The sequence below is a fragment of the Adiantum capillus-veneris genome, chromosome 14 (genome assembly GCF_014529385.1).
Source record: "Adiantum capillus-veneris isolate H3 chromosome 14, ASM1452938v2, whole genome shotgun sequence".
Classification (NCBI taxonomy): domain Eukaryota; kingdom Viridiplantae; phylum Streptophyta; class Polypodiopsida; order Polypodiales; family Pteridaceae; genus Adiantum; species Adiantum capillus-veneris.
In genome coordinates, this window is record NC_140944.1 from 82,844,935 (window position 1) to 82,870,194 (window position 25,260).

At 42.4% G+C, this 25,260-nt stretch overlaps 2 protein-coding genes and 2 pseudogenes across 3 annotated transcripts in view; 3 read left to right on the plus strand and 1 right to left on the minus strand.

Annotated features, from left to right (window-relative positions):
* Window positions 1–5,267: 5,267 nt before the first annotated feature.
* On the plus strand, window positions 5,268–6,665 carry LOC147442677 (uncharacterized; annotated as a pseudogene).
* A 696-nt stretch (window positions 6,666–7,361) lies between these two features.
* On the minus strand, window positions 7,362–10,466 carry LOC147442678 (uncharacterized; annotated as a pseudogene).
* A 187-nt stretch (window positions 10,467–10,653) lies between these two features.
* Window positions 10,654–25,260, plus strand: part of LOC147442679 (uncharacterized) — a 34,570-nt gene continuing 19,963 nt past the window's right edge. For both annotated transcript variants that reach the window (XM_086528778.1, XM_086528777.1), the window contains exon 1: window positions 10,654–10,902. In XM_086528778.1, the coding sequence (XP_086384904.1) occupies window positions 10,885–10,902 (18 nt within the window). In that variant the 5' untranslated portion in view covers window positions 10,654–10,884. The remainder of the gene's footprint in view (window positions 10,903–25,260) is intronic.
* LOC147442680 (uncharacterized) lies at window positions 10,997–13,080 on the plus strand. Its single transcript, XM_086528776.1, has one exon. The coding sequence runs from the start codon at window positions 11,012–11,014 to the stop codon at window positions 12,767–12,769; it is 1,758 nt and encodes a 585-aa protein (XP_086384902.1). The 5' UTR covers window positions 10,997–11,011; the 3' UTR covers window positions 12,770–13,080.

Below are 25,260 nucleotides of genomic sequence, written 5' to 3' on the forward strand. Positions count from 1 at the left end.
CTTTTTGAGGGATGGTTACTTGTGGAAGCATCCTAAACAAAAGGGTGCTACACCACAACGAGTTATATGTAAAAAAGAGACTCAAGTAAAGCTCATGCAAGAGTTTCATGAGAATCTATGGGCTAGACATAGGGGTGTGTGGGCAACCTTCTCCAAGTTGAAAGAAAAAAATACTGGTAGAAGGGTATGTATAAAGATGTATCTCAATTTGTAGAGTCATGTGTAACTTGTCAAATGTATTCAAATGTTCGACATTGCGATGGATTCCACCCTACATATCCACTAGCCATGCACTATAAATGGGTTGTGGATCTAGTCACAATGCCTTTAGGACTCTGGCAGATGAGATACTTGGTTCTTGCACAAGAAGACCTAACTAGCCAAGTTGAGGGAAGAGCATTAAGAGTCAAAACCACAGAAGCTGTGTGCAAATTCCTTCTTGATGAGGTGATTTGCCGTATGGTTGTGTGGGAAAGATCACTGCAGACAGAGGTGAGCTGGATGCCAAGGAAGCAAGGGAGTTCTTTTCCAGATTAGGAATCAAGCTTTCTCTTACTACAATCTACAACCCTGAAGGCAATGGAAAGAGTGAAAGAGGGTATCCTCCTATCATCAAAGCTTTGGCCAAGGCTTGCGAAGGAAGAGTTGGTGAGTGGCCAAAACTGTTACCATATGCTTTATAGGCTGATTGTACAACACATAGCTCAGTAATTGGTTAAATGCCTACGGAGCTAATGTATGGTCAAAAGCCAGTGATGCCGATTGAAGATATAATTCCTACATGGAATGTACTACCTTGGCAAGAGGGCCTTAGCAAGGAAGGTCTCTTTGCATTGCGTATAAGGCAACTAGAGAGAAGACCTGGAGACATTGAGGCTACAAAAGAACGACTCAAAAATTCAAGGTTGAAAAAGAAGGACTACTTTGATAAGCGACATCGGCTCAGGAGCAAAGCAATTGACAAAGGTGACTGGGTTTTAGTGTATGATAGTATCCTTGATAACCAGCACACAGTCATGCATAAGTTCTCAAGAAGATGGTTTAGACCATATGTTGTAAAGCATGTGCATGAAAATGCTACTTACAGCTTGTCTAAACTAGATGGTACAGAAGTAAAGATTCCCATTGCAAGAAAAAGGATCAAAATGTTTAAGAGAAGAGGAGACAATGATCAAGAAGATGTTGATGAGAAGGAAGATCAAAACACATGTGAAGATCAAAGTGATGATGAAGCTTTGGAATCATCCAGTGAAGAAGAAAGCAAGGAAGATGTACAAGAGGGTGATCTTACAAACAGAGAATGTGGCACATATCGGAAGATGTGCAGGTTTAGAGCGGGTGGATATCATGTTGTGACACGTACATAGTGGGAACGCATACTACAAGATCTATCTTGCAACTTTTTAGATACATAATTATGTTTCCTATAATGTGCATATGAATATCTAAGTATAATAATAAACTTTCTATCTCATCCTATTATTTATCTCAAGGGTAACATATTCTTACTTTACAGTCAAAAAGTACTATGGGAAAAGCGTCAATAGCTCCGCCTCTTTAACTTGGGGCAAAAAGCATTGATTCTTTATTTCTACTATCTCATTATAATCCCATGCCATACCCTAGCTAGATCCTATATCTAGGGTAAACTCCAATATATATATATATATATATTCTATGTATTTTTCATATTTTTCTTATATTTCTTTTTAAATAGCTACTAGGAAGGAATCAAATCCTAGTGGGACACTAGGTGGCATGATTTTCAAAGATACACTTATTTTAATGCATTATTTCAAGCATGATTACAAAACTTTGTCAAGGAGCAATGTCATGCTTTCATATTGCATGAGGTGTCCATTGGAATCAAATGAAAGTCTAGGCTAAGGGGACCACAAGAAGACTTTTGTTGCTAAAATTGTACCCTATTTTGATGATTTTTTTAAACAAGGTTCCAATCCGAACTGAAAAAAGTATATAAAATGGGAGTCGTAAATAATTAGCTGAATTTTCTGTTTAGATTTTTACTTTTTTAATTGGAGCCACGATTGAGGAGATATGATCAAAATACTGGACCTAGTTTGCCCACATCATGTAGGGACAACTCATTTCAAACTTTTCCAGTATCTGTTCACATTGGCTCTTCTCTTCTTGTGTAAACCCTTGGGGGTTCCCTTCACCTATAAAAGGGGACCTCTTCTTCCTTGAAAACCATTCAAGCCATTCATGAGATGAATTGATGAGGGAGTGAGAGTAGTAATGCCTAATTGTACTTAGCATAAACATAAGCCTAAGCCTACACTTACTCCTAAAGGAAGACTAGCCAATCTTGTAATATATCCTTGGAATAGAAGCTCTAATAAAAAAAGGACTTGAACTTGGTGCATCAATCAAAGCTTGAAGTCTTCCCTCTTCTTCTCTCTCCATCATAATGGTGAACAACTCTCGAAGAGTTTGTCAAGTAAGATGTGTTTTACTTTGATATTTTTTTGATTTCTTGTTGTTTTCTTTTTCATCTCTAATCCAACATATATCTCTAATTTCATCTCCCTTCTCTAACCAAACCTATTTCTCTCACTCTTAGAAATTCATTCTCTCTACAAATTCTAACTTCTCTTTGCTACACTCAAAAACAGATCTCGATTGTCGAAAGGAATAAAGATTAGAAGATCTTGAAGAATCCAACCAAGATAGATAGAAGGGTAGGTATTTTGGGAATATTTGGTATTTTGGTATCTTCAGACCACCTAAGCATCTTCGAAGAGGTAAGCTAGAAAGTTAAAAGAGAGATAGAGAGACTTTCCCTTTTTCAAATTAGATGAACCTAAGCATCTTCTCTGATTTCTCTAAAAAGAAATGAAAAAATCGTTCTGGCCACCTACTCAACAACTACTATTCACTCCACTTTCAATTCTTTACATGGAATCTCAGCAGATCCCTTCAAGGGCTTCCATCTCCAATAAAAGTCGCAAGCAATTTCTCATGCAGGTCCCACAGTTTGAACTCAAGACCTCACAATGAGCGATCAATCGTTGCCTTGAGCCAGTTGATTGTTACGGGCTCCCTGCTCAGTGCACAACACGCTGAATATAAAAAAAATGGCATCACCGTTCATGCCTCGCGCGCGAAGCATGATGGTTCCTTCCTTTCGACCTGCATGCCTGAATCCACGGCTTGGGATTTGAAAACAAGCCCTTCACTTTTCTATTTTTTTCTCAAACCCTAGGTTGGCATATATTGTAATTCCATCTAAGGCCTATGTCACACTGGGACAGGCACAAGCAGGCCAAGCTGAGTTGGCACGCATCTGTTCGCGCACGCCAAATGTTGCAGGTGGCCGCGCGCGTTGTCAGAGGGATGGCCTACGTTGCCTGCCCCACTTTTGAAGGCTGTGGCCAACTGCATAAAGTGAACGCGGGAAGAGCGTCGATAGGGCTTGAACACAGATGCGCAGCGTGGAAGCCGGAAGACCCACCACTTGGCTATCGTCGACTTGATGTCCTGCGGGTGTGACAGTTACAATATTTCCTTGTGCATGACACAAAAGAGCCGGTCTCCTTCCAAAAAAGAGCTTGGGCGCCCGCCCCAGTGTGACATAGGCCTAATCCAAACGTTTGCACTACCTATTTGCATTAGAGCCGAGTCCCGCCCAGGGGGAGTGGGGGGAGTGGGGTAACTGGACTCCTACTAATCCATGGTCGCACTCTGGGAGTAAAGTGCTTGCCGGCATTTTCGTATTCCCACTAAAATTGAGTAAAAAGCAAGGGAGTAAGCTAGAATTACGTGCAATTTACCTGCGTAGCCAGTGGAAGTCCTCCGTGCACCCGCAGATGCAAGTATTCATAGGCTTCTTCGGGTCCATCATTGTCTACGCCATCTCTGGCATGCCTTCCGTGCCACCAAACTAGCCATGACTTCTGCAGTTGAATGAGCGCCCAACGCCCAACACCATGGCAATAAAAACCCAGGTACGTTTCTGCAAATGCAGTGCAATCTCAGTGCAAGGAAGTTGCACCAGAAACACCCCTACTCAGCTGTATGTACGCTGCTCTGATTCATGTGTGTGTGTGTGTGTGTGTGTGTGTGTGTGTGTGTGTGTGTGTGTGTGTGTGTGTGTGTGTGTGTGTGTGTGTGAGAGAGAGAGAGAGAGAGAGAGAGAGAGAGAGAGAGAGAGAGAGAGAGAGAGAGAGAGAGAGAGAGAGAGAGAGAGAGAGAGACTGCCTTGTACGAGTAGGGCGTGATATGTTGGCTACCATAACATAATTAAAAATAGCAACGTAGCAGTCTTTCTGTATACATTTTTTTGATGCCTTTGTGTGTGTGTGTGTGTGTGTGTGTGTGTGTGTGTGTGTGTGTGAGAGAGAGAGAGAGAGAGAGAGAGAGAGAGAGAGAGAGAGAGAGAGAGAGAGAGAGAGAGAGAGAGAGAGAGAGAGAGAGAGAGAGAGAGAGAGAGAGAGAGAGAGAGAGAGAGAGAGAGAGAGAGAGAGAGAGAGAGAGAGAGAGAGAGAAAGACAGAGAGAGAGATAGACAGAGATGAGGTCTTCGCCGCAAGCTCTAGAAAAGCACAAGCACTCCCCAGTCAACATTGAGACATAGAAAGACCCAACTATTACGATGATCGTGTCTTTTGTTTTGCAGTCGACATATCAGTTATGGGGTGTCCACCTTAAAGCAGAGTCGGGTTGGAAGCTACATCGCCAACGGGGCTCTTCTCGTTCAGGTAAAATGCTGCTGAAAATTGTGATTCCCGCAACTATGGACTTTACATTTGGTATGCTTCAATGCTTCTGGTTTGCATGCGTGTTGTTATCAAAAGAGCATTACTAAAATTTCCGGCTGACAGTTTCGTTGCCAAACCAAAAAGCCACTCCATTTCAATGATTGTTCTTTGTATGTGCTGGTTTCAAAAAGCATATTTTCAGAAGTTTCAAATGATTGCTTGGTTGGCACAATAAGGAAGCGGTTTAGGGGTTTAAGCGTTCGAAAAACTACATCTACTCCTTCATTGCTTGCTAAAAAGTACATATACTACTTCATTGCTTGTTGTATGCATGCATGCTGGTTTCGATGATTGATCGGTTGTCACATTAGTGAGGTTTATTTTGTACTTTATACTTTGTCAAACAGTAGATATACTGACCGTCAGCTTCAGATACATGATTCATTGTTTCTCGGGTTTCATATGACCACCAATTTAAGTCCTCTAGTCCCAGTGAATCCATAGCATGAAACCATGATTCCATGTTTGTTGATCCTGCAGGTTAAACATGTCGTTCCAAAACCCTTTTTCTTTTCGTGCTGGCTTTGGGACACCGCCACCACGTAGACCACCTACGTTGCAGCCAACATACTCTACCCCGGTCTCGCATCATACATTGCCTGTAGACCTAAATCTGATGTCCCAAACACAAGAAGAAGATATGTTGGTAGACTTTTCTCCTGCTGGTCATTTGAGCCCATCACCACATCAGCCAGGACGAGTCGCTGTGACACTGAACACAACGCAATTTGTGCCACTCAACACCAATTTGGTTCCATCCCAGTTTAGGGAGAATATTTCACGCAACCCAGTTGCCCTATCACATGCATTGGTGGATGTTCATCATTTGCAGGGCATAGCCAGTCAGTCCCAGAGCATTGAGGAATCCCTTGTTGATGACTTCGTGCCATCGACGCAATTGGCCACTGAAGTTTACATGCCTGCGCAAGCGCATGTGTCTACTGTGACAGAGGACTCTACACCCAATGCTCCATCTAAGAAAGGTCAAAGAAGTGGTTGTAATGGGAACGAAAAAGCAGCTCCCAAGACTAAAAAAGCTCCCAGTGGCAAATTTCATTGGGATTTGCGTGCCCAAGTAGTCCTATTGGAATGTAAAAAAGCTTATGATGATAAACGTTGCTCGGCTAACTTGTATCAAAAAATTAAAACCAATGAGGAGCAATGGGTTGATATTGTCACGTTGTGCGCATTACGAGGTCTGGTGGTTGACTGGCAACAAGCATACGAAAAGCATAAGCGACTAAATGCTTTGTATCGAGAAATAAATGACTAGGAGAGGAACACGCCATCTGGAAAAGATTCGTACTAGGCCATGACACCTGCTGAGCGATTCGTGGAAGGGAAGTTTTCCCATTGCAATTTCCCTGTAGAGCTATACGAACTCATGGATCGACTTTTTGGTATGGACAAAGTGGTGAACCCTTCTGCAACTGTTGTGGATACGAGCAACGGTATGTTTACTATGTTGTGCAATTAAAATACTTTGAACACTACGTTAGCCTACGCTAAATGATGACCAACTGCCCTTTTTGAAACAAGAGTTCCATGTCGTAGCTCTAATAGCAGTCCTCATGTGGTTGATCCAACTACAGACGCTACATCCTTCGACAAAACGTCGACGAATGGTGGAGTAGAGAAGAAGACTAGGAAGATGACACACACCTTTGACGTTGGCCTTGCACAGGCAACGAAGGACCTCATGCGAGGGTGGGAGCTAGTAGAGGAAGGGAAGAAACAGAGACATGAGGTCACGATGGATGCACAACATTCGCAGCATGAGGAGCTCATAGGAATAGAATGACAAAAAATGGAAATTAGTGTACTATTTGCAAATGCTGTACAAGGAATGGCATCTGCCCTTGGGAAGATGGCGGACAAACTATAGAAGGTAAGCACTTTTGTCTCCCTACTAAATTTTTGTAGAACATGTGAACTAAGTACTACAGAAAAAAACATTCTTATGTGTGTTTTCGTTGTAGTTGATGCTTAAAAGACCCCCTTACCTTTTCTCAGCATCTCGCATGAACTGCAAGGATTGCAGCTGGTATGACCTAAGGGGTACTAAAAGACCAATTGGATGGGGAGCCTCAATGTATCCATTGCTCTCAAGGTCACTCAATAAGCCAGAAGACGTTGTCTAGTCATCTGTCTTCTCAGATCAAGTCCTCATTTCTTCAACTTGCTACATGGGGTTCTCTGCAGCTCAAAATCCCAAGGAAATAATTCCTTGAGAAGCTTCTTCAGCACCAAAACCTCATCATCTCTCTGCCTTTTTAGGAAACAGATTAAGTGAAACAGCTCCTTCAGCACCAAAATGTCATAATCTCTTTGCCTTTTCAGGAAACCTCATCATCTCTCTGCCTTTTCAGGAAACAAATTAAGAGAACTTTTGCAAAGAGCAGATTAAGTACCAAACTAGGTTTTTTTAAATTATGGATGGTATTACAGAACATATTTTTCTTGTTTTTCTACATAAGAAGTTGACTGACAAATTCAATTGCTACATCTATCCTTACATCAGCTAATCAATCAAGGTTTTGTAAAAGGCTTTTGTTGATATCCTTAAGTACGACTGTCATCTTCAGTTAACTCCACCCAATTTGCTTGCAAGATTTCTTTTCCATCGCCTACTACATGGGGTTGTCAGTTACAAGAATTATGAATGTTATGAAGACAATGTGAGCTGCAAATGATGTGTAAGAACTAGGTACCTTCTTAAGATCTTCATTAAATGTTTAAGAGAAGAGTTGAGAACAAGCATAACTACAGTACACACAACTCAAAGTAGCAACGAGAGAGACTCATCCTGGTTATTAATCCACAACTTACAATAGAAACTTAGTTATTCATCCCTTGCATGTCCAAGTACTCAAGTAGGTCATCTATGATACTGATAGCCTCAGGACTGTTCTCACCTTCTACAATCCCCTCAAAGGCATGTGGGTTGTCGACCAAAGGGTCATTCAAATATATCTCTTGCTCTTGAAGGTCTACAGGTTCATCAGTGAGAGAGACTAGCATATTGTGAAGGATACAACAAGCCAAAATGATGTTTGGCAGCTTTTGTATATCTGGCGATCTGATGGTCCCCTTCAAAATCTGCCATGTACACTTTAGTCGCGAGAAGGCTCGCTCAACAACTATACATGTTGAAGAGTGCATGAAATTATAGTTGCGATGACGTTGACTAACCAGCTCTGGGCGTTGAAAGGGTATCATGAGCCTGGCCATCCAATATTCACATCTAAGAAGCGCATGTTTGAGTCCACTATACCTTGCATAATCATGCTATAGTTTCCATAGCGACCGCACCAAGGCTCACTTTGCTCGTTCCTAGGCAAGTCCATATTGATGTGGGTGCAATCTATAGCTCCACAACAATTGGGCATTCCCCTCAGAGCTCTGAACCCATCCTTTACATCTCGCATCTCTGACTCTGTAGTTGGCCATTTGATAAGGTGCCCGCCTCTGTGGACTAGGGAGCGCACAAATTCATGGAGGAATGTTGTGACGGTAGACCTTCCACAACCAAAGGCATTTGCCACATGGTAGTGCGTGTTTCCTTATGCAAGCACCATCACCACAATTGCCACCTTCTTCTCTACAGTGAATATCCTGCCAGGTAAGTTTCAAAATCTGGTTGGTATGTCTCCTTGTTGCACATCATTGCGGACGAGGTCACTCAAGCTTGTGAAGAGGTCGACAGGAAGCTTGAAAATCTCTCTCCACCGCTCTTCGTCTGCTCGCGCGTAGAACACAAAATGGTTCCACCAATCAATGGAGGAGCGTGGTTTTATGTACCATCGACCCAGTGCATCATTGATTGATCCTTTATATCGAGGTGTGCGTTGTGCAGAGCTTGCAGCCCAAAGAAGTGGAAGATAAGGGGCAACGTATTCCTCGAACTCCATCTCCTCCTCCTCATGATGCATTGCACTAGTTGATTGGCCATGCAGAGATTCCCACTCATGAAGCAAGGCAGACGTCAAAGCGTTTATCGATGGAATGGTAGCTTGTAAATGCATTTTGAGATCCATGCCTCTGTGATCTGCGAAAAAAATAAAATTCGAAGTACGGAAATGAGATCAACTAAGAACTGTGATCCAACAAATAAAAGTTGTTGGGAACGAACAATACAATTCATTCCAATATATGAAGACCAGCTAATAACATAAATTCAATTTTTTAAAGATCTTTAACACGTGGCTCTTTGTTGCAGGAATTTCTCGTATTCTTGTAGCATTTACAGTCCCAGCTGGGCATGGCTTGGTGGACCAGTTTATCCAGCATTACACTGTTTTTTGTCAGCACGACTGTACATTTGAAGCTGCATTCAAAAACGGTTTTTATAGCAAACAGTGGACCGTTTTTGTCATTGCCATAAGCTTATGTTTGAAATAAATTTTGTTATTCAATCTCGTTAATGGTTTTTTTAGCAATGCGAAGAGCCTAATTTTATTTCCTTGTCCTTTGAGTTTTCTTTTGCCAACTGATGCCTCTCATGTTTTTGTTCGCAATTGGGGGAAGGCTAGTTGGCTCACTAGACTCACTACGAAGTGGATTAGTGGGTCAAGTAGCCTTTCCCCGAAGAGAGCATGGTGTACCCACTTTGGTGAAAACCGAGTGGAGAAGGGGTTCGAATCCCCTGCTCTCTTTTGCAAGTCGCCATGGGATGTAGGAAAAGAACACAAGTACATGCATGCAGGTGATATTTAATCATTTTAAGCATGAGCTGAAATATATGTGTGTGTGTTTGAAGTTGGCAACTAATTTTGAATACTTGTAGGGTTATAGGGAAAGAGGTCAGCACCTGCGAGCTGTGTCGTCGTCTTTGTTTGCTGTTGTAGTGTGATCAACTGGCAGGGTCGAAGCTTTTTGTTTTGAATCTCGAAGTTAATGCAACTTCCTCCCCGAATTCTCCCACGCCGAATGTATTACAATCCTGCAAAACATAGCATAGACTACTTACCATGAGTCGTCGTTAAATCCGAAACAATGCTAAATGTGTGTTTCTGATAGAGAGAGAGAGAGAGAACGCGAGTTCCAAGCACTGTAGTGAGCAGTTGAAATTGTGCATATTGATGAATCTGTACCTGTAGTATTTTGTGCTCTTCAATTTAGTTGTTAAGGCATGAATGTATACTGGTATAATTTTTGCTCATCAAGTCAGCTTGTCAGGTGTTTCAAGCATGAATTTGTACCTGTATTTTGTGCGCCTCATGAAAACAGGTCCAGCAAGCAAGTTTTGCGCCTTTTACTGTAGGGGTTGTAGCTCTGGTTGTCGAGAGTATCTACTGCTCGCAGCTTTTCAATGGCTTCATACTGTTGGTCTTCTTCAACTTCATCTTCATGTACTGGTTGGCTTCATGCTTGTGGGCTTTGATGTAGCAAGTCTTTGATCGTGTCTACTGCTTGCTATTTTTCGAAAGCCTCATACTGTTGGGCATCTGCAACTTCGTCTTCATGAATTTCTTGCTACATTCCAATGGCTTCGTGATTTTGGGCTTTGATACAGCAAGCGTATGACTGTGCAGAGTAGTGCTTTCTGTAGAAGCGGTGCTATGGCTAGGCAGGAATGTCAAAGCGTCAAGAGTGCTGCTTTTATATATGAAGCAGTTTGTTGTGTGAGGTTGGTTGTGTCTATGTCTGGAGGCAGCCGGTAGCCATTAAAAACATTTTTAATCATTGGCGCTGGGTGCGACCAAGGGTCAGTAGGGGTAGCGTTAATACTCCACTATTTTTTTCGAACCCCACTAGCCCATGGTGCGACCCAGCTCTTATTTCACTATACACTGATGTGGCATTTTGAACCGGTCAAAGAGGGGAGACATGTAGTCTCAGGTACTTGCTATGTAGTCTCAGGTACTTGCTCACATGCTACGACCGTCTTGTGGTAGCACTCCTCAGGACTCGAAGTCGGCGACCCGTGCGCGCGCGACAAAGAGACTGAAGGAAGAGAGAGAGAGACCCTGAGCTTGGCGTCTGCAGCCCTCGAGAGAGAGAGAGAGAGAGAGAGAGAAAGAGAGAGAGAGAGGGCATCCATGCTTGGGCGACTTGGAGGTGTGCCGTGCCGGTGAACGAGGTAGGAAGCAGAGGTCGGTGATATGTGTCCCATTGGACAGGTATATAAATATCTCCCTCCAGTGAAAGGTTGGTTCATCTCAGAAACCGTGTGTGTGTGTTGAGAGAGAGAGAGAGAAGAAGGGGGGGGGGGGAGGAGGAGGAGGAGAGATGCCGAGAGAGAGTAGAAATGATAGCAAATCCGGGCACATAAAGCAGAACATGTTCAAGGATTTTGAGTGCAAGCTTAAGCAGGCGAAATGGAGTGCCCTCTTCACTGCTTGTTTTTACTGTGCGAATCGTTTTCTTGGTTTCTGTGCGCTCACATGGGCCTCCGCGGTCATCTTAGGGGCGTTGCTATCTCAACTGAGCAGTGGCGATTTTTATGCTGTCACAGTTCTGTTGTTGTTAATCGCACTGCGCCTCTTCATTAGTCTTTGTTTTGGTCATTATATTGCACGCAAGCTTGTGCGTCAAGGCTTCCATGTAGACCCAACCTTTACTGTCTATCAGCAGCCTAATGTTCCCTTGTCTGCTAAGAAGCACACTGACATCCTTTTCGCCATCTTTAGGATGCTGGATCACACAATCCAGGTGGTCATTACAGTTTTTGATGCCATATTTGCGTGCCTTCACTTCCATGCAGTACTGGCCGTGCGCCAAAAGCAGCGAATTCCCGAATTTGATGTCATTAATTCCAGCTTGCTCATATTTTATGGGATTGCTGCACTAGATGGCCTTATTGCCTTCCTTGCTGTAGTTCATTGTAAAATTCTTATCCTCCTCTATGTCCGGTCATACAGCTTACTGGACTACTATGATGAGATGGTGTGTCGATACATGAATATGTTCTGTATAGGAATGGGAAATGGAATGCTCTTTGCCAGCGACTACGACATATTGGCTTTTGTCTTCCCCTCCCTGGCTCAATTATATCGGCAGAATGACAAAGAATTTCTTATTCTGAAGGTCTATGAGGATCTAGCATTGTATGTTTACTCTTGCCCTCAAGGGCAAGGTTTCGAAGCTGCTAGAGTAGCTCTCATGTCAAATGATGCTTATGCCAGGGAGGCAGCTGTGAACGTGCTTTGTTTGTGGGCAGATATGGATACCTCTCAAGAGATAACAAGGCATCAGAAGAATCTTTTGTCTGCCCTTGCACAAGCTTTGCAGGATAACATACAAGGGACAGGGCGTGCAGCGGCATTATGCTTTGAGAAATTAGGGAAGAGCGATGCATCGAGGACTCTTGGTATAAGGAGTGCGAAATCAGGAGAGAAGCTTGCACACATTCTTATAGACTTGGTGTGCATTTCTGTCTTTGAACGGGAGGAAGAGAATGAGTCAAAAGTGTATATCAGAGCATTGATACCTTTGATGCCTCTGGTCATGGAGAGAATCGGCAGCAACACAGAATTTTCCTGCTGCAATGGCAAACAGGTGGTCAATTTGAGGCAGGCGCTGATGAGCATTTTGGATAGGGGATTGGAACAAAATAAGAATAAGCGCATCGAGAAGGGGACGCTGGTAGTAGCTGCGTATGCATTAATTGGGATTGTCGACGACAGTACCTCACATGAGCACGCAGCTCAGATTGGCAGGGCTATCCCCAAATTGGGAGGCCAGGAGGTTTTACTGCCAGAAGAGCATGTCTATCTCAGCTCATTGCTGAGGTCCTCTGAGCGTGGCTCCAGTGTAGAGTGGAGCAACAAAGTTGTGACACCTGGGCCCCCCATGTCGCCTACCGTCCCCCTCATTGCTCGTCGCAACACTTTTTTCGTTCTGGCCTTCTTAATAGTTGCTTCTGCTTTGGGCCTCTTCTTCCACTTTGTCACCTCCTTAGTCTTCAGACTATCCATGGCCGCTGCTGTAGCTCTCTTGTTGTGCATTCATTCAACTTTCATATTTTTCATCCCTATCATAAAATAGAGGTAGTAACCCCAGCTGTTGGCAAGGCCTGAGTTGAGTGCTGAATCGCATGAAGAGTGGACCTTGGCAACCAGTTTATAGGATCGTGGCGTCTTTTCGACTTGCCAAGCGTGGATACTGTCGTTGCCAGCAGCGATGGTGCAGTCTCCATGGCTATATGGCAAAGCATCCTTAGAACCATGGCCAAGGACAAAAATGTACAAACTATATTCTGAGATGTTTATATTTTTCTTATCTTTTCCCTCACGGATGTGTGATCAGAGAGGGGAGGCAAACTAAAAAATTCTAGCTTCTTGAAAGTGTTTTGGTTGCTTGCCTTGCAAGTTGTCTCCTAAGAAGAGATGAACAATGTCCACGAAGCAACGATTTACTGCAAAGGGTGTATCAAAATGTAGCCCTTTGCAACAAAAGACTAACAAAAACAAGTCACACAGTGCAGGCGCTGATTTAAACCTCCCTGAGCTTGATTTTCCAAGGCCTTGGAAATTTTGCAGGAGTGAGGATGTGTGGATGGATGCACTTGTGAGTGTATGAAAAACATTTTTGCATGTACAAACCCAATTTTAAACAGGGAATGGTCACTAAACTTCTGAGTGGATTCCGCTCTGTGAGAGCGACGGCTGATGTGGCACAAGTTGATGGGACCCAAGGGTTGAGGAGGCCGGTGGTATTCTGCATGCTGAGCTGGCGGGGATCCGTGCATTGGAATGTGTGATTCCAACGAGGATGGACGGCTGAGAACCCGAGTGCCTTTGTGAAAACTAGCTCTAGCCTCTAGCCTCTAGCCACCTTGATCTCTTTGGAGAAAACTTCAACGCATACCAGATTCTCTAACCTTGTGACAACCAAATACATACCACGTTGATGTTGGCCTGGTGTAACTTCTCGAGGAGAGTCTCTTTTTGCGGGACATTTTCTAAGCCAGGCTGATCCCTCTTTCCATTGAAGTCCTTTCACCATTATTTTTGTAAAGTGATATCCTTATGTAGAAGCTTGCCATGTTTGACTTGCTTGAAGTTGCGTAGGCCCTATTCTTTACCTCCTCACAACTCCTTACAACTCCGTATAATGCTTGATTTTCATTCCGGTTAGAATATGTTTTTACCATTTCCCTTAGATTCTTCTTGTTTCATTCATCTTTCTTCTAGATAGCGCTCCTTTGTTGGGAGCCTTGCCTTCCCTTCCCTTGCAACACTACCCACAAAGATTGGCACTCCCCGAGGGTCCAGTTCTCTCTAAAACTCTAAACTCTATGTCCAAATGCTCTATCAAGACTGGCCCTCTAGCCACTTATAAACAGTACAAGGGATACCCCAAAGCAGAGCCCGAAAGGCTAAGTCAGATACCCAAAAGCTACTTAGCCAAATGTAAGGTGCAGCGGAAGTGAATGTTGAACTTTGCTCAAGATGAGTGCTCCCAACTATGCTCAAGGTTCCTTTTACTTACGGAAGGGAGAGCCTTCCGTTCCTGTAGTGAGAGAGTGCAATGGACACAAACAAAGTGGATGAACACTGTGAATGAAGGTGCATGAGACTGAGAAATAGAGAGAGAAGAGAATATGACCCCAAGAAGCTGTCAAACCCTCCTTCAAAGGCCCCACTCTCTACGGCGAGAGCCGTCTACTATTGATTGCACAAATCTCTACAACGCTTGGACTTGCCGACGATGTCGACCACGATGAGGACGACGACAAGACGGACTGAAATCTGAAAATGCTAATGGCTGAAATCTGCAAATCTTTATCTGCTGAATTCTGACTCTATGTCGATGACAATGTTGATGTCCAGTGTTCGGGAAAGTATTTTTCCCGAGACGGTCATGTTTCCTCCTCCCGAAGATGAAGACCGGAAATACTAGTAAAATTTTTCAAATTTGCAAGATTTTTGAACTATCTCCTTGTATTTCTTTCGGTTCTTCTTCCCTTTTCCCTGGTTTCAAACCGGCTAGTATGGATTTTGAAGCGGCTCTAGGCTAAGCTGAGGCAAACCTTTCCCGAACACCGCTTGTGACAACCAAATACATACCACGTTGATGTTGGCCTGGTGTAACTCCTCGAGGAGAGTCTCTTTTTGCGGGACATTTTCTAAGCCAGGCTGATCCCTCTTTCCATTGAAGTCCCTTCACCATTATCTTTGTAAAGTGATATCCTTATGTAGAAGCTTACCATGTTTGTACTTGCTGGAAGTTGCCTAGGCCCTATTCTGAACCTCCTCGCAACTCCGTATAATGCTTGATTTTCATTCCGGTTAGAATATGTTTTTACCATTTCCCTTAGATTCTTCTTGTACATTATTGGCACTCCCCGAGGGTCCAGTTCTCTCCGAAACTCTAAAGTCTGTGTCCAAATGCCCTCTGAAGATTGGCCCTCTAGCCACTTATAAACAGTACAAGGGATACCCCAAAGCAGAGCCCCAAAGGCTAAGTCAGATCCCCAAAAGCTACTTAGCCAAATGTAAGTTGCAGCGGAAGTGAATGTTGAACTTTGCTCAAGATGAGTGCTTCGAACTGTGCTCAAGGTTCCTTTTACTTACGGAAGGAAGAGCCTTTTGTTCCTTTAGTGAGAGAGTGCAATGGACACAAACAAAGTGGATGAACATTGTGAATGAAGGTGCATGAGACTGAGAGATAGAGAGAGAAGAGAATACGACACCAAGAAGCTGTCAAACCCTCCTCCGAAGGCCCCACTCTCTATGGCGAGAGCGGTCTACTATTGATTGCACAAACCTCTACAATGCTTGGACTTGCCGACGATGTCGACGACGATGAGGACGACGATGAGACGGGCTGAAATCTGAAAATGCTAATGGCTGAAATCTACAAAGTTTTATCTGCTGAATTCTGACTCTACGTCGATGACGATGTCGATGACGACGCACTGAAAACGTAGATGTTGAAATCTGTGTTTTCAAGCTAAAACTGCAAACTTCGATGGATTTGACCGTGCGACGAGGATCTATTGCGGAAAGGTGAGATCTGCAAGGTTTGGGACTTGTTCTGCTGTGTCTAAGGGTTGAAGATTGAAAACGCTGGTCCTAGGGTTGATTCCGTCGTGAAGATCTGCAAAAACGGTGAATTTTTTTGCAGATGCAAAAACGCTAGGGCTGAAAATCTTTTTCTGCGATGGAAATCTGCTAACTGCTGTAGAAACTACTAATGCTAGGGGATCTGCTATCTTGTGGTCGTCGGGGCTGCTCTGCAATGCAAGAACGTGCCAAGCCTGATCTGGAACTAAAACCGCTAGCCTCTGCTGTTGGGCAAAAACGTTGTGGTCTTGGTGAGAAGTTGCCTGTTGAGCAAGGTGCTCCTGTTGCCTCTTCTGCCAGAAAGTGCTAGCGCAGGTTTGCTTATATACAAAGTTAGCAAAATTGGCCTACCTACTTTTCAACAAAAGTCACTTAAAAATAATAAGCGAAAAATGTCAAAAATAGAGAAAATACGTTTTATACACTGAAAAGTTTCCTTTGATGGATTCTGATGGGAATGACGATGATCATGCTGTGTGCAACTGGAGGATATGCATCTATTCTAAGTGTTTGGATAGGCACGGTCTGCGAACAGACTCACAAAAGTGTCACAACACGTCCTATTCTAAACTGACTTGACTGAACTGAACCATAGTCATGTTGTAGCTTGTCCACGGACACATAGGGTTGGATGTGTCACGTGACATCCCCTCCTTTTCAAAGTTAGGTACTGGTACCGAACTGTATAGCGTCGAGGGAGATCACCAATAACATCCGAAATCCTGGAAGGGACTCTTCGTCGGCCCACTCTGATGTGTGGGTCTTGCGATACTTAAACTTCATAAAGGTCTGCAACCCTTCCTTCTTTGGGCCGCGCCAAAAGAGACACAAAGTCTTTTGTGGCTTCTTCGTCGATGCTTCAACTTTGTCTAGAGTCATGCTTCTTCCTTCTTCAAGAATCTCTATGGCTGAAAATTCCTGAAACCACTTCAACCCAAAAACATGAACATACCTATTCCATGTAAGGTGATTGGAAAAAATATCGTCTTCCTAAAAGACTGTGCATGCAATGTAGATGAACAAATAGATGGAGTGCCAAACCATTCACCACACACACGCAAACAATGAGATCGAATCTTGTCTTGCTGATCTAAATCAATCAACTGTGGCAATTCACAACGGAAATGCCCATGCTTGGTGCTCATACTTTCTTATGCTCTTTCTACGACTGTGTCGTGCCAAGGAAGAGACATGGAATGTGACTTCCTTGATTGCATACTTTTCAGCTTTTCATGAATAATCCGCATACGTCGGTGCTCATCCAAGAGTAAAACGTGCTCAACGTACAATATGTCATGCCTAGGAAAGGGGATCACATAAAGATGCTGACTAAAATACAGGAAATGATCATGAATGGAACACTCGTACAATGCGTGCTGACAATTCATCTAAACACATAGTACTTCCTGTGGGGGTTCTTGGGACCTAGGCTCAAGAGCCAAGATTGGTTCTTCCTGAGGGGGTTCTTTGGACCTAGGCTTGAGAGCCAAGATCGGTTCTTCGTGATTGACCGAATCTGCAATGAGGTTAGCATCACTAGAACAAGTATCAACTAAACCATCATTCTTGTGAACAATCACATTGTGGTTATACAAATCATCATACTTGTGAGAAATCACATCTTGATCATGCAAATCATCATGCAATTCATCATGCTTATCATTATCAATGCAATTCATCATGCAAATCCTGTGTTTCATGCTTTGGAGAAGAAGAGACTGAGAGAGTCTCCTTTCCCTGATTCTGTGCAAACTGCGCCTGCACAATAGAAAAGAGTCGCAAGAACTCTTCCATGTGTTGGTCGCTCTTCTCTTTTCTTGCTTTATTCTCGCAATCAAATTCTGCTTCTCCTGCTTTGTCTTCCAAGCGTGCTTGCTCGTACTTACGCTAAATGGATGCCAATCTTTCTTCGCGTTCACGTGCTATGGCTACCATTCGTTCTTGACATGTGACACCAAAAGCACTTGACTTCACAAGCACTTGTTCCCAATAGGCTTGTGCAAAAATTCCCAAATCAGCCAGCGTAATTATCAAATTTTCATACAACTGTGCCACATTAGCACTTGACCCCAAAGACCTTGTGCAAAACTGCTGAAATCAGCCAACGTAATTTTTTGGAATTCCGTACAGTTGTGCCACATTAGCTGTCAGTGCAAATCATAGAAATCTACCTCAGTCCTTGCGCTCTGTCTTTTCAAGGTTTTAGGCCCCTACCCTAACCTCGCTAGGCCTCTTGACCATATCTAGAAGTTCTTTCTGTGCAACCCCATGCTCTCTCGGCTATTTCCTCAATTGGGCATGCCATGTTTCCAACTTGTGACATGCCCCCCCTCTTGGAAGGATCGTAATCACCCTTTATTATACCTGTTGCAAAGCAGCCAAAGGGCAGGAACTTTCTTTAGCAAACACTGACCCTATGTACCCATGCACTAGAATCTACAAATCCAACACTTTTGCTACAACATCAGTCCTGATCAATCACATTTCTCTCAAGGATCTCATATGCAAACTATGATCATTTAATTAGAGGTAGGATGCTGTTGCCAATTTGGTTGGATATCTCCACTCGAAGCCTTTCTGAGAAAAAGTTTTAAATATGGAACGGAAAATACGTAGACTAAATAAATTTGGAAAATTTGAGTATGGATCTAGCTCGATATTTAGCAATCACATCTAGACCACGTTGATCTTTTTATAGATGTCTGGATCTACTAAATCAATTGTTACTTTAGATTCATATCCTTTCTTTTCACATTTCAAGCAAACCCTGCCCCTGACCATCCCCACAAGACAATGGGTTCACAAAGTATGCAGTCCACAAAATCAGACACTTAGTTTACGTTGAACACTACGTTTCAATCATTCAATCTAGCCATCTCATCTCTTGAAGAACTCTTGATGCACCTAGGTCTCTGTGCAGCCATCTCATCCTTCCATAACTCTTGATGCACTCACAACGATATCTAGTCATCTCATCCAGATAGAAATCTTAATGCACTATAATCTCATTCATTTCACATTCACTTAGCCATCACATCTAGATCTTGTTGATCTCTAACAGATGTCCAGATGCCAGATAAAATGTTACAGACATGTCATCTTTCCAACACATACTCTAATAATACACACATGAAAGAGCATGTTCAATTGTAGAAAATTTTCAATTTAATGCAACACATACTCTAATAATACACACATTAAAGAGCATGTTCAATTATAGAAAATTTTCAATTTAATGTACATATGTTCATAAAGTCATTCTGCAAAATATTGTCAGCATGTCAATATCCCTAAAATCTCAAGGAGAAATTAGTGACTTTATTCAATCTAGGCAATTTGTGACAAAGGAGTGGAGTGGCTCTCCTCTTGTGCAATCCATACATCACCAGAGTCAACGTAATGATTCATTGGTAACTTTCAGAATAGTCACCACTAAGAATGCAAAAGCTTCAAGGTACAATGCAAAACTTTGGGTGGTTCTCTTCCCCCATCCACTTTGCATCGAGAGCCAACAAGTGCCCTTGAGCAAATTATCGGTGGACCTAGCTTACCTTTTTGTTCTTTTCGTGTGCCTTGTGACCTTTTGGTATCCGTGTTGGCCTCCCTTGTTCACTAGCACCTCAATCTGAATCATCCGAATTCTCTCATGAACTATCACCTGATTCTCTTTCTTCTTTAGAACTCTCGGATGAATCATCAATTGATTCCCTTGCTTCTTCGGAAACTCTGATGAATCATCATCCGGTTCCCTTGGTTCTTTCCTTTCCTTGGAAATTTCTTGCCTTGTTGAGGTGGACATTGGCTTGTCCATGGGATAGATCAATGAGCCGGTATGCATACTAAAACCTTCCTTGGCATTTCTCATAAGTCTCTAAATGGAGTCATACTTCTTTTGCAGACAATACCATCAAATCTCTTTCGGCAATCCATATCAAAACCGCTCAATCTGGTCCTTCAAAGCGATCATCCGAAATGACGATACTTGCAAATAGGTATTTCAAACCCTCTGACAATAGTCATCCAAAGTGTCTTTCTTCTTCATTCTTAAATGATGTCAAGTCGTGATGACATCTTCTTCATATTCTTCTGTTAACCACAAAGACGTGAAACTCTTATGAATTTTGCCTACTTCTAAGGTGCTTCCCTGAGGAACAGCAAAGTAGACCACCATGTCTATGCGTTTCCTTTCAAGTAAGTGTTGCCCTTAATACCTTGGAGAGTTTTGAGAGACGACCTGTAACCGGCCAGTACACAATAGAGGGCGGTACTAATTCAATTATTTGTTGACTTTACACAGAGCACTCAAAAGAAAAGAGAGCATGGTGTGTCACAAAATGATGATGTGGCAGTACTGCCTATACAGACATGATGATGTGGCAATACTGCCTAGACGGACATGATGAGGTGGCAAAATTGTATGGACGGGCCTGTAAATCGCGTAGGCATGCTGATGTGGCAGTAGTACGGACTTTTGCATTTTGCTTTATGCCACGTGGAAGGTTGTATGGATTTTCGTGATTTTTTGTTGTCTGTTTTTGGGCCAAAGACTTAAACATTAATATAAAAAAATACCAAAAGGGGCACCAAATTTTGAGGCCAATACCTCTAGGCATGGAACTACATTGGGCCGTGTCGACCCTATTTTAAAAGTGTAATAAAGTTGTGAAGTATTTTAAGTGATTATCTTGTATGTCGTGCCAAATTTTTGACTTGGGATTCCCAAGTCTGTAATACAGAGCGCATCCGATTTTCCTTCCACCGAGAAATCCGATCCGTTTACTGCGACACACATGGATTCAAATGACAAATCCTGCAAGAATCAAACGAGCTCACCCAACAACTCTGGATCACGGCCGGCAATCGAAACAAGTGTACATGTCTCCACGGCCTACGGAGTATGAATGAATGGAGATGTAGTGTCAACAATAGGTTGATGCTTGTGCTAAGCATATGCTCTAGTATTCGAAGGATCCTCAACACGCAAATTTTTTGACCTGGCACCCGATTGATAAGATGCCTTCCTGATGACTTACGGCTATAGACTCACCATTAAAGTCCGCATTGAAGAAGCCACATGTCCCATAAGATGAACTTGATGATGTGATCAAACACCAAGTCAACCAAAACTTAAATACTACAAAGCTTCCAAAGAGATGTAGCAAGGGAACATATTACCGTGGTTATTTGGGTTGACAGTCTTATTTTTCAAATGCACAAAAAACCAAGAAGCATGTACGCTTTGAGGGCGTGTACAGTTCTTCCTCATCCTCCTCTAATAGTTCCAACAACTCTTCCTCTTCTGATTCCAACAATGAGGACAGAAAGGGCAAGAAATGGCAGAAGAACGAACGACATGGAAAGAACAAGAAGAAGGCCAAGAAAAGAAGATCCTAGTGTAGATCTTGGAAATTTTTAACAGTTTAGAGGAGGATCCATCCTCTTTGAAGACTTTAGACTCTAATCATCAGATGTTTTATTCAAAGAGGAAACACTTTTACAGATCCAATCAATATGAATTTCTCAAAGATAAGAGCAAGAAGACCAAAGAATTAAGGGAGGGCAGACAAACAATAAAATTTGATACATTTTCAGATTTTTGATATGCGCACAAGGCCCTCGCTTTTATTCAAGAGTTTTACATAGCTTTTTTTGGAGGGCTCTACTCAGAGCACTCCAAGATTAGAAGGGTAGCATCTTATTTGAAAGGAAATGCAAGGACATGATGGTCCACTCTTTTGTTACAAAAAGAAGCAACGACAAAGTGGCTAACGTTAAGGAGACTTTTTATTTCCTTGTGGCTCACTCAAGAGTACAAACGTAACGTGATTACCTCTTGGAATCATTTTCGGATGGCCAAGGGCAGATTCTCTGGATACTTATTATGAGAGATTTTGGGGTGTTTTTCTCCCTGCCTCATCTTTTAAAAAGGTCAATTTTAAGCAGCAAATCGAGTGATTTTGTTGTAGACTTCCGAAACAGATATGAGATTACTGCTTATTATAGAAATCTGAGTCCATACAACAACTGATGGGATATGCTAAGCAAGGTTTGCTATGCATTTAGGTAACTTGAGTTATCCAAAGAACAACTTTCAACGAATGATGACAGAAGAAGAGGAACAAAAATGCACTTCCTTGACTGACAGAGGAACAGAAAGACAAATACCTTAAAACGGGGAAGTGTTTTGACTATTGGGAACAACGACACAGATCTGTGCGATGTCCCAAAAAGGCACAAAAATGAGAACGATTGACGGACTGAAATAGAACTAGGCAAGAAGATACTCCCTCCAGAACATATACTGGATAGAAAATTGAAAAAGCTATTGATGTGTTTATAATATTTTTACTTTGACTTTATGAATGAATAATTTTGAAATAGAAATACCCAAAGATGACTCTAAATTTATGTGAAATTAATGTGTTTTAGAAGATCCTGCTATTTGCGAATAGATAACATGTAAAATCGACAATAAGATTGTGACGAATTTGCATATGAATGCAATTTGGAGCAATGACAACTCCACAATGAAAACGATCACAATTCAAGATAAGAATCATGAATTTTGAATGACGATGATAAATGATATGGTTGGATACTGTCGTGAGCAGATCAAGATTTTTGTCACAAGACATGTAAAATGGACAATAAGATCATGACAAATTTGCATATGAATGCAATTTGGAGCAATGACAACTCCACAATGAACACGATCACGATTCAAGATAAGAATCATGAATTTTGAATGATGATGATAAATGATATGGTTGGATACTGTGGTAAGTGGATCAAGATTTCTGTCACAAGACAGGTACCATGTGCCAATAGAAAAGAACAAACTGAGCAGACTTTTAGCACTTCAATAACAACTGAACTGAGAGAGAGAGAGAGAGAGAGAGAGAGAGAGAGAGAGACGACACGCGAGACAAAGTGACAAAATTCCACCCCAGAGAGTAGTGGCCCCAAACCTTGGCGTAGTAAAATTAGCCATCACACCCAGACTGCATTGATCTTCCACGGGTGTCTTGATGCACTAAAATTACATACCTAGACAATCTCATCCAATTAGGAATATTCAGTGGTTGGCACATCACAATGCAGCAGAAATGCTCACATATGCATGCTACAAGACATAGAATCATGAAGCCGCCAATGAACACTCCTCCCGCATAACCTAACAAGGTCCCGGCTGGGAGATATTCAACGACTCTCTCATCATTCCTCCCGCATAACGTAAAAAGGTCCGGGTCGGGAGATATAGAGGCCTTTTACAACCAAACGCCCCCCAAACCGTAGCCTGCGTCGTTTGGAGGTGTTGAGAGTAACCACTGCTCAGACTTCTTAATACTCCTCCTCCATAACCATCCAGGTCCGGGCCGGAAGTAACAACAACAATATTTTTCAAGCATACAACCAAAGGCTCCCCAGACATCTCCGTTTGCGTCGTTCGGAGGTTCAAACAATACCAAAACAACATTTCTCACTACTCCACCTGGGAGTAAAATCACCAATCATTAAAACCAGTATTAAAACCAGAGTCAAACATTTCAAATCCGCACCAAGACACAGAAAGACTCTTCTTCTACGGATGATCCGATCCTTTCTACAACACACACAACTTTTGGGAAACAATACGATGATGGTTCGTTTTGAACCTGGAGAGTCGCATCATTCTTGTCATGCCAAGGCATGTCCAAGAGAACATCACAGTCGCCCAACTTCCTAATGTGGAAATCGACTTTTCCATGATAATCTTGGATAGTCATTGGAAGAGCACCAATGAGCGGTACGACTTTCTGAGTTTGCCCTGTGGCTAGCTCAGCTTCAATTTCTTCACCCTCTGTATCATAATCAAAGTGCATTTGCTTTAATAATTTTGGATGGATGAAGTTTTTTGTAGCTCTGGGGTCAAAGAAAATAAGGGCTTTGAAGCCATTGACTTTTCGATATGCTCGACACAATTCATTTGTACTCTCAAGGCGTATGCCATAGATATCAGAAACTAGTTCAATAGCGGGTTTAGCTCTCTTAGTTGGAGGTGGCGCTGGGGTTTTGTCGACCATTGGTGCGGGCGTCAGCTCCGCTGGTCTATCGGTGCGATGGGGACACCTAGAATGGTTATGCCCTATTTGAAAGCATCCAAAGATTCGGCATTCTTGTAGTAAGGTGTCTCGTTGTTGCGACGTTAAACAAGGCCTTTGCGGTTGGTTTTCACGACTCTCGAGAATTTGTTGGTTGTTGCCGAGAGTTGTGGTTAGTGGACAGAGGTTCTTCTGGGGTAATCTCTAGCTTTCCCTTCATTAGTTTGTAGCCGACCGCAGCATGGTCCATAAGCTCTTGCATGGAGGAAACTTGCTTGGAGAGACAATATTCCTGCAATGGTGATGATAGTACAATGGTGTATTGCTCGCATTGAGCCTCCAAGGGAATGATCCTAAAGAAGGACACCGGAAGGTACACGTCGAGAAACCTTTGGTTATAGTCGTCCATGGTTTCGGTGGAAAGCATTTTCAAGTTGCTCCACTCTGTCAAAATCCGGACTTCAAACATAGAAGTCATGTAAGTGTGTGAAAAAACTGTCTTGAAAGCTTTCCAGGTCCTTGGAGCATGCGCTTATGTTGTAATTGAACTCCTTCATTGCATAGAATTATCTTTAAGAAATCCTGCTCCTTGAGAAATCTTGGATTCTTCTGTATAGTTCCCCAAAGCATAAATGTTGTCAAATTTCTATAGGAACTGTAATGCTTTGTCGTGATCTTTCACCCCGGTCTAGAGGTGCACGGAGATTAGGACCACAGGGTAATAATCTCGTCTTTATTGGTCAATGACTATATATTAAGGTTGTTGAAGTTTGTGTGCGCTTTTGATGTCCGATTATGTTATTTTACTTCGGTTATCAATTTCCCTTTGCATTTTGAAGTACACAAGACACTTTTGAAGTCCGATTGCGTTTTTTCAACTATTTGCCGCTAGCTCTAACAACAACACATTCTCTAGCCATGTCCAATCCCCAACCACACACCTCAGTCTAGAGGTGCATGGAGATTAGGACCTCAGGGTCAATGACTATATATTAGTGTTTTTGAAGTCTGTGTGCGCTTTTGAAGTCCAATTGCACTAGCGCTTTTCAAACCTATAACCTAAACCTAATCTATAACCCATAACCTAACGTAACTTAACCTAGCATAACCTAATCTAACCTAATCTATAACCAAATTAAACCTAACCTATAACCTCACATATAACATAACCTAATCGAAATCCGTTTGCGTTTTTTGAAGTACACAAGTCATTCTTGAAATCCGTTTGCATTTTTTTAACTTTTTGCCGCTAGCTCTAACTTAACTTATAATCTAAACTAATCTATAACCTAAACTTAATTTAACCTAACATAACCTATAGCTTTAACCCAACTCATAACCTAACCTAATCGAAGTCAGTTTGCGTGTTTAGACGTACACGAGTCCC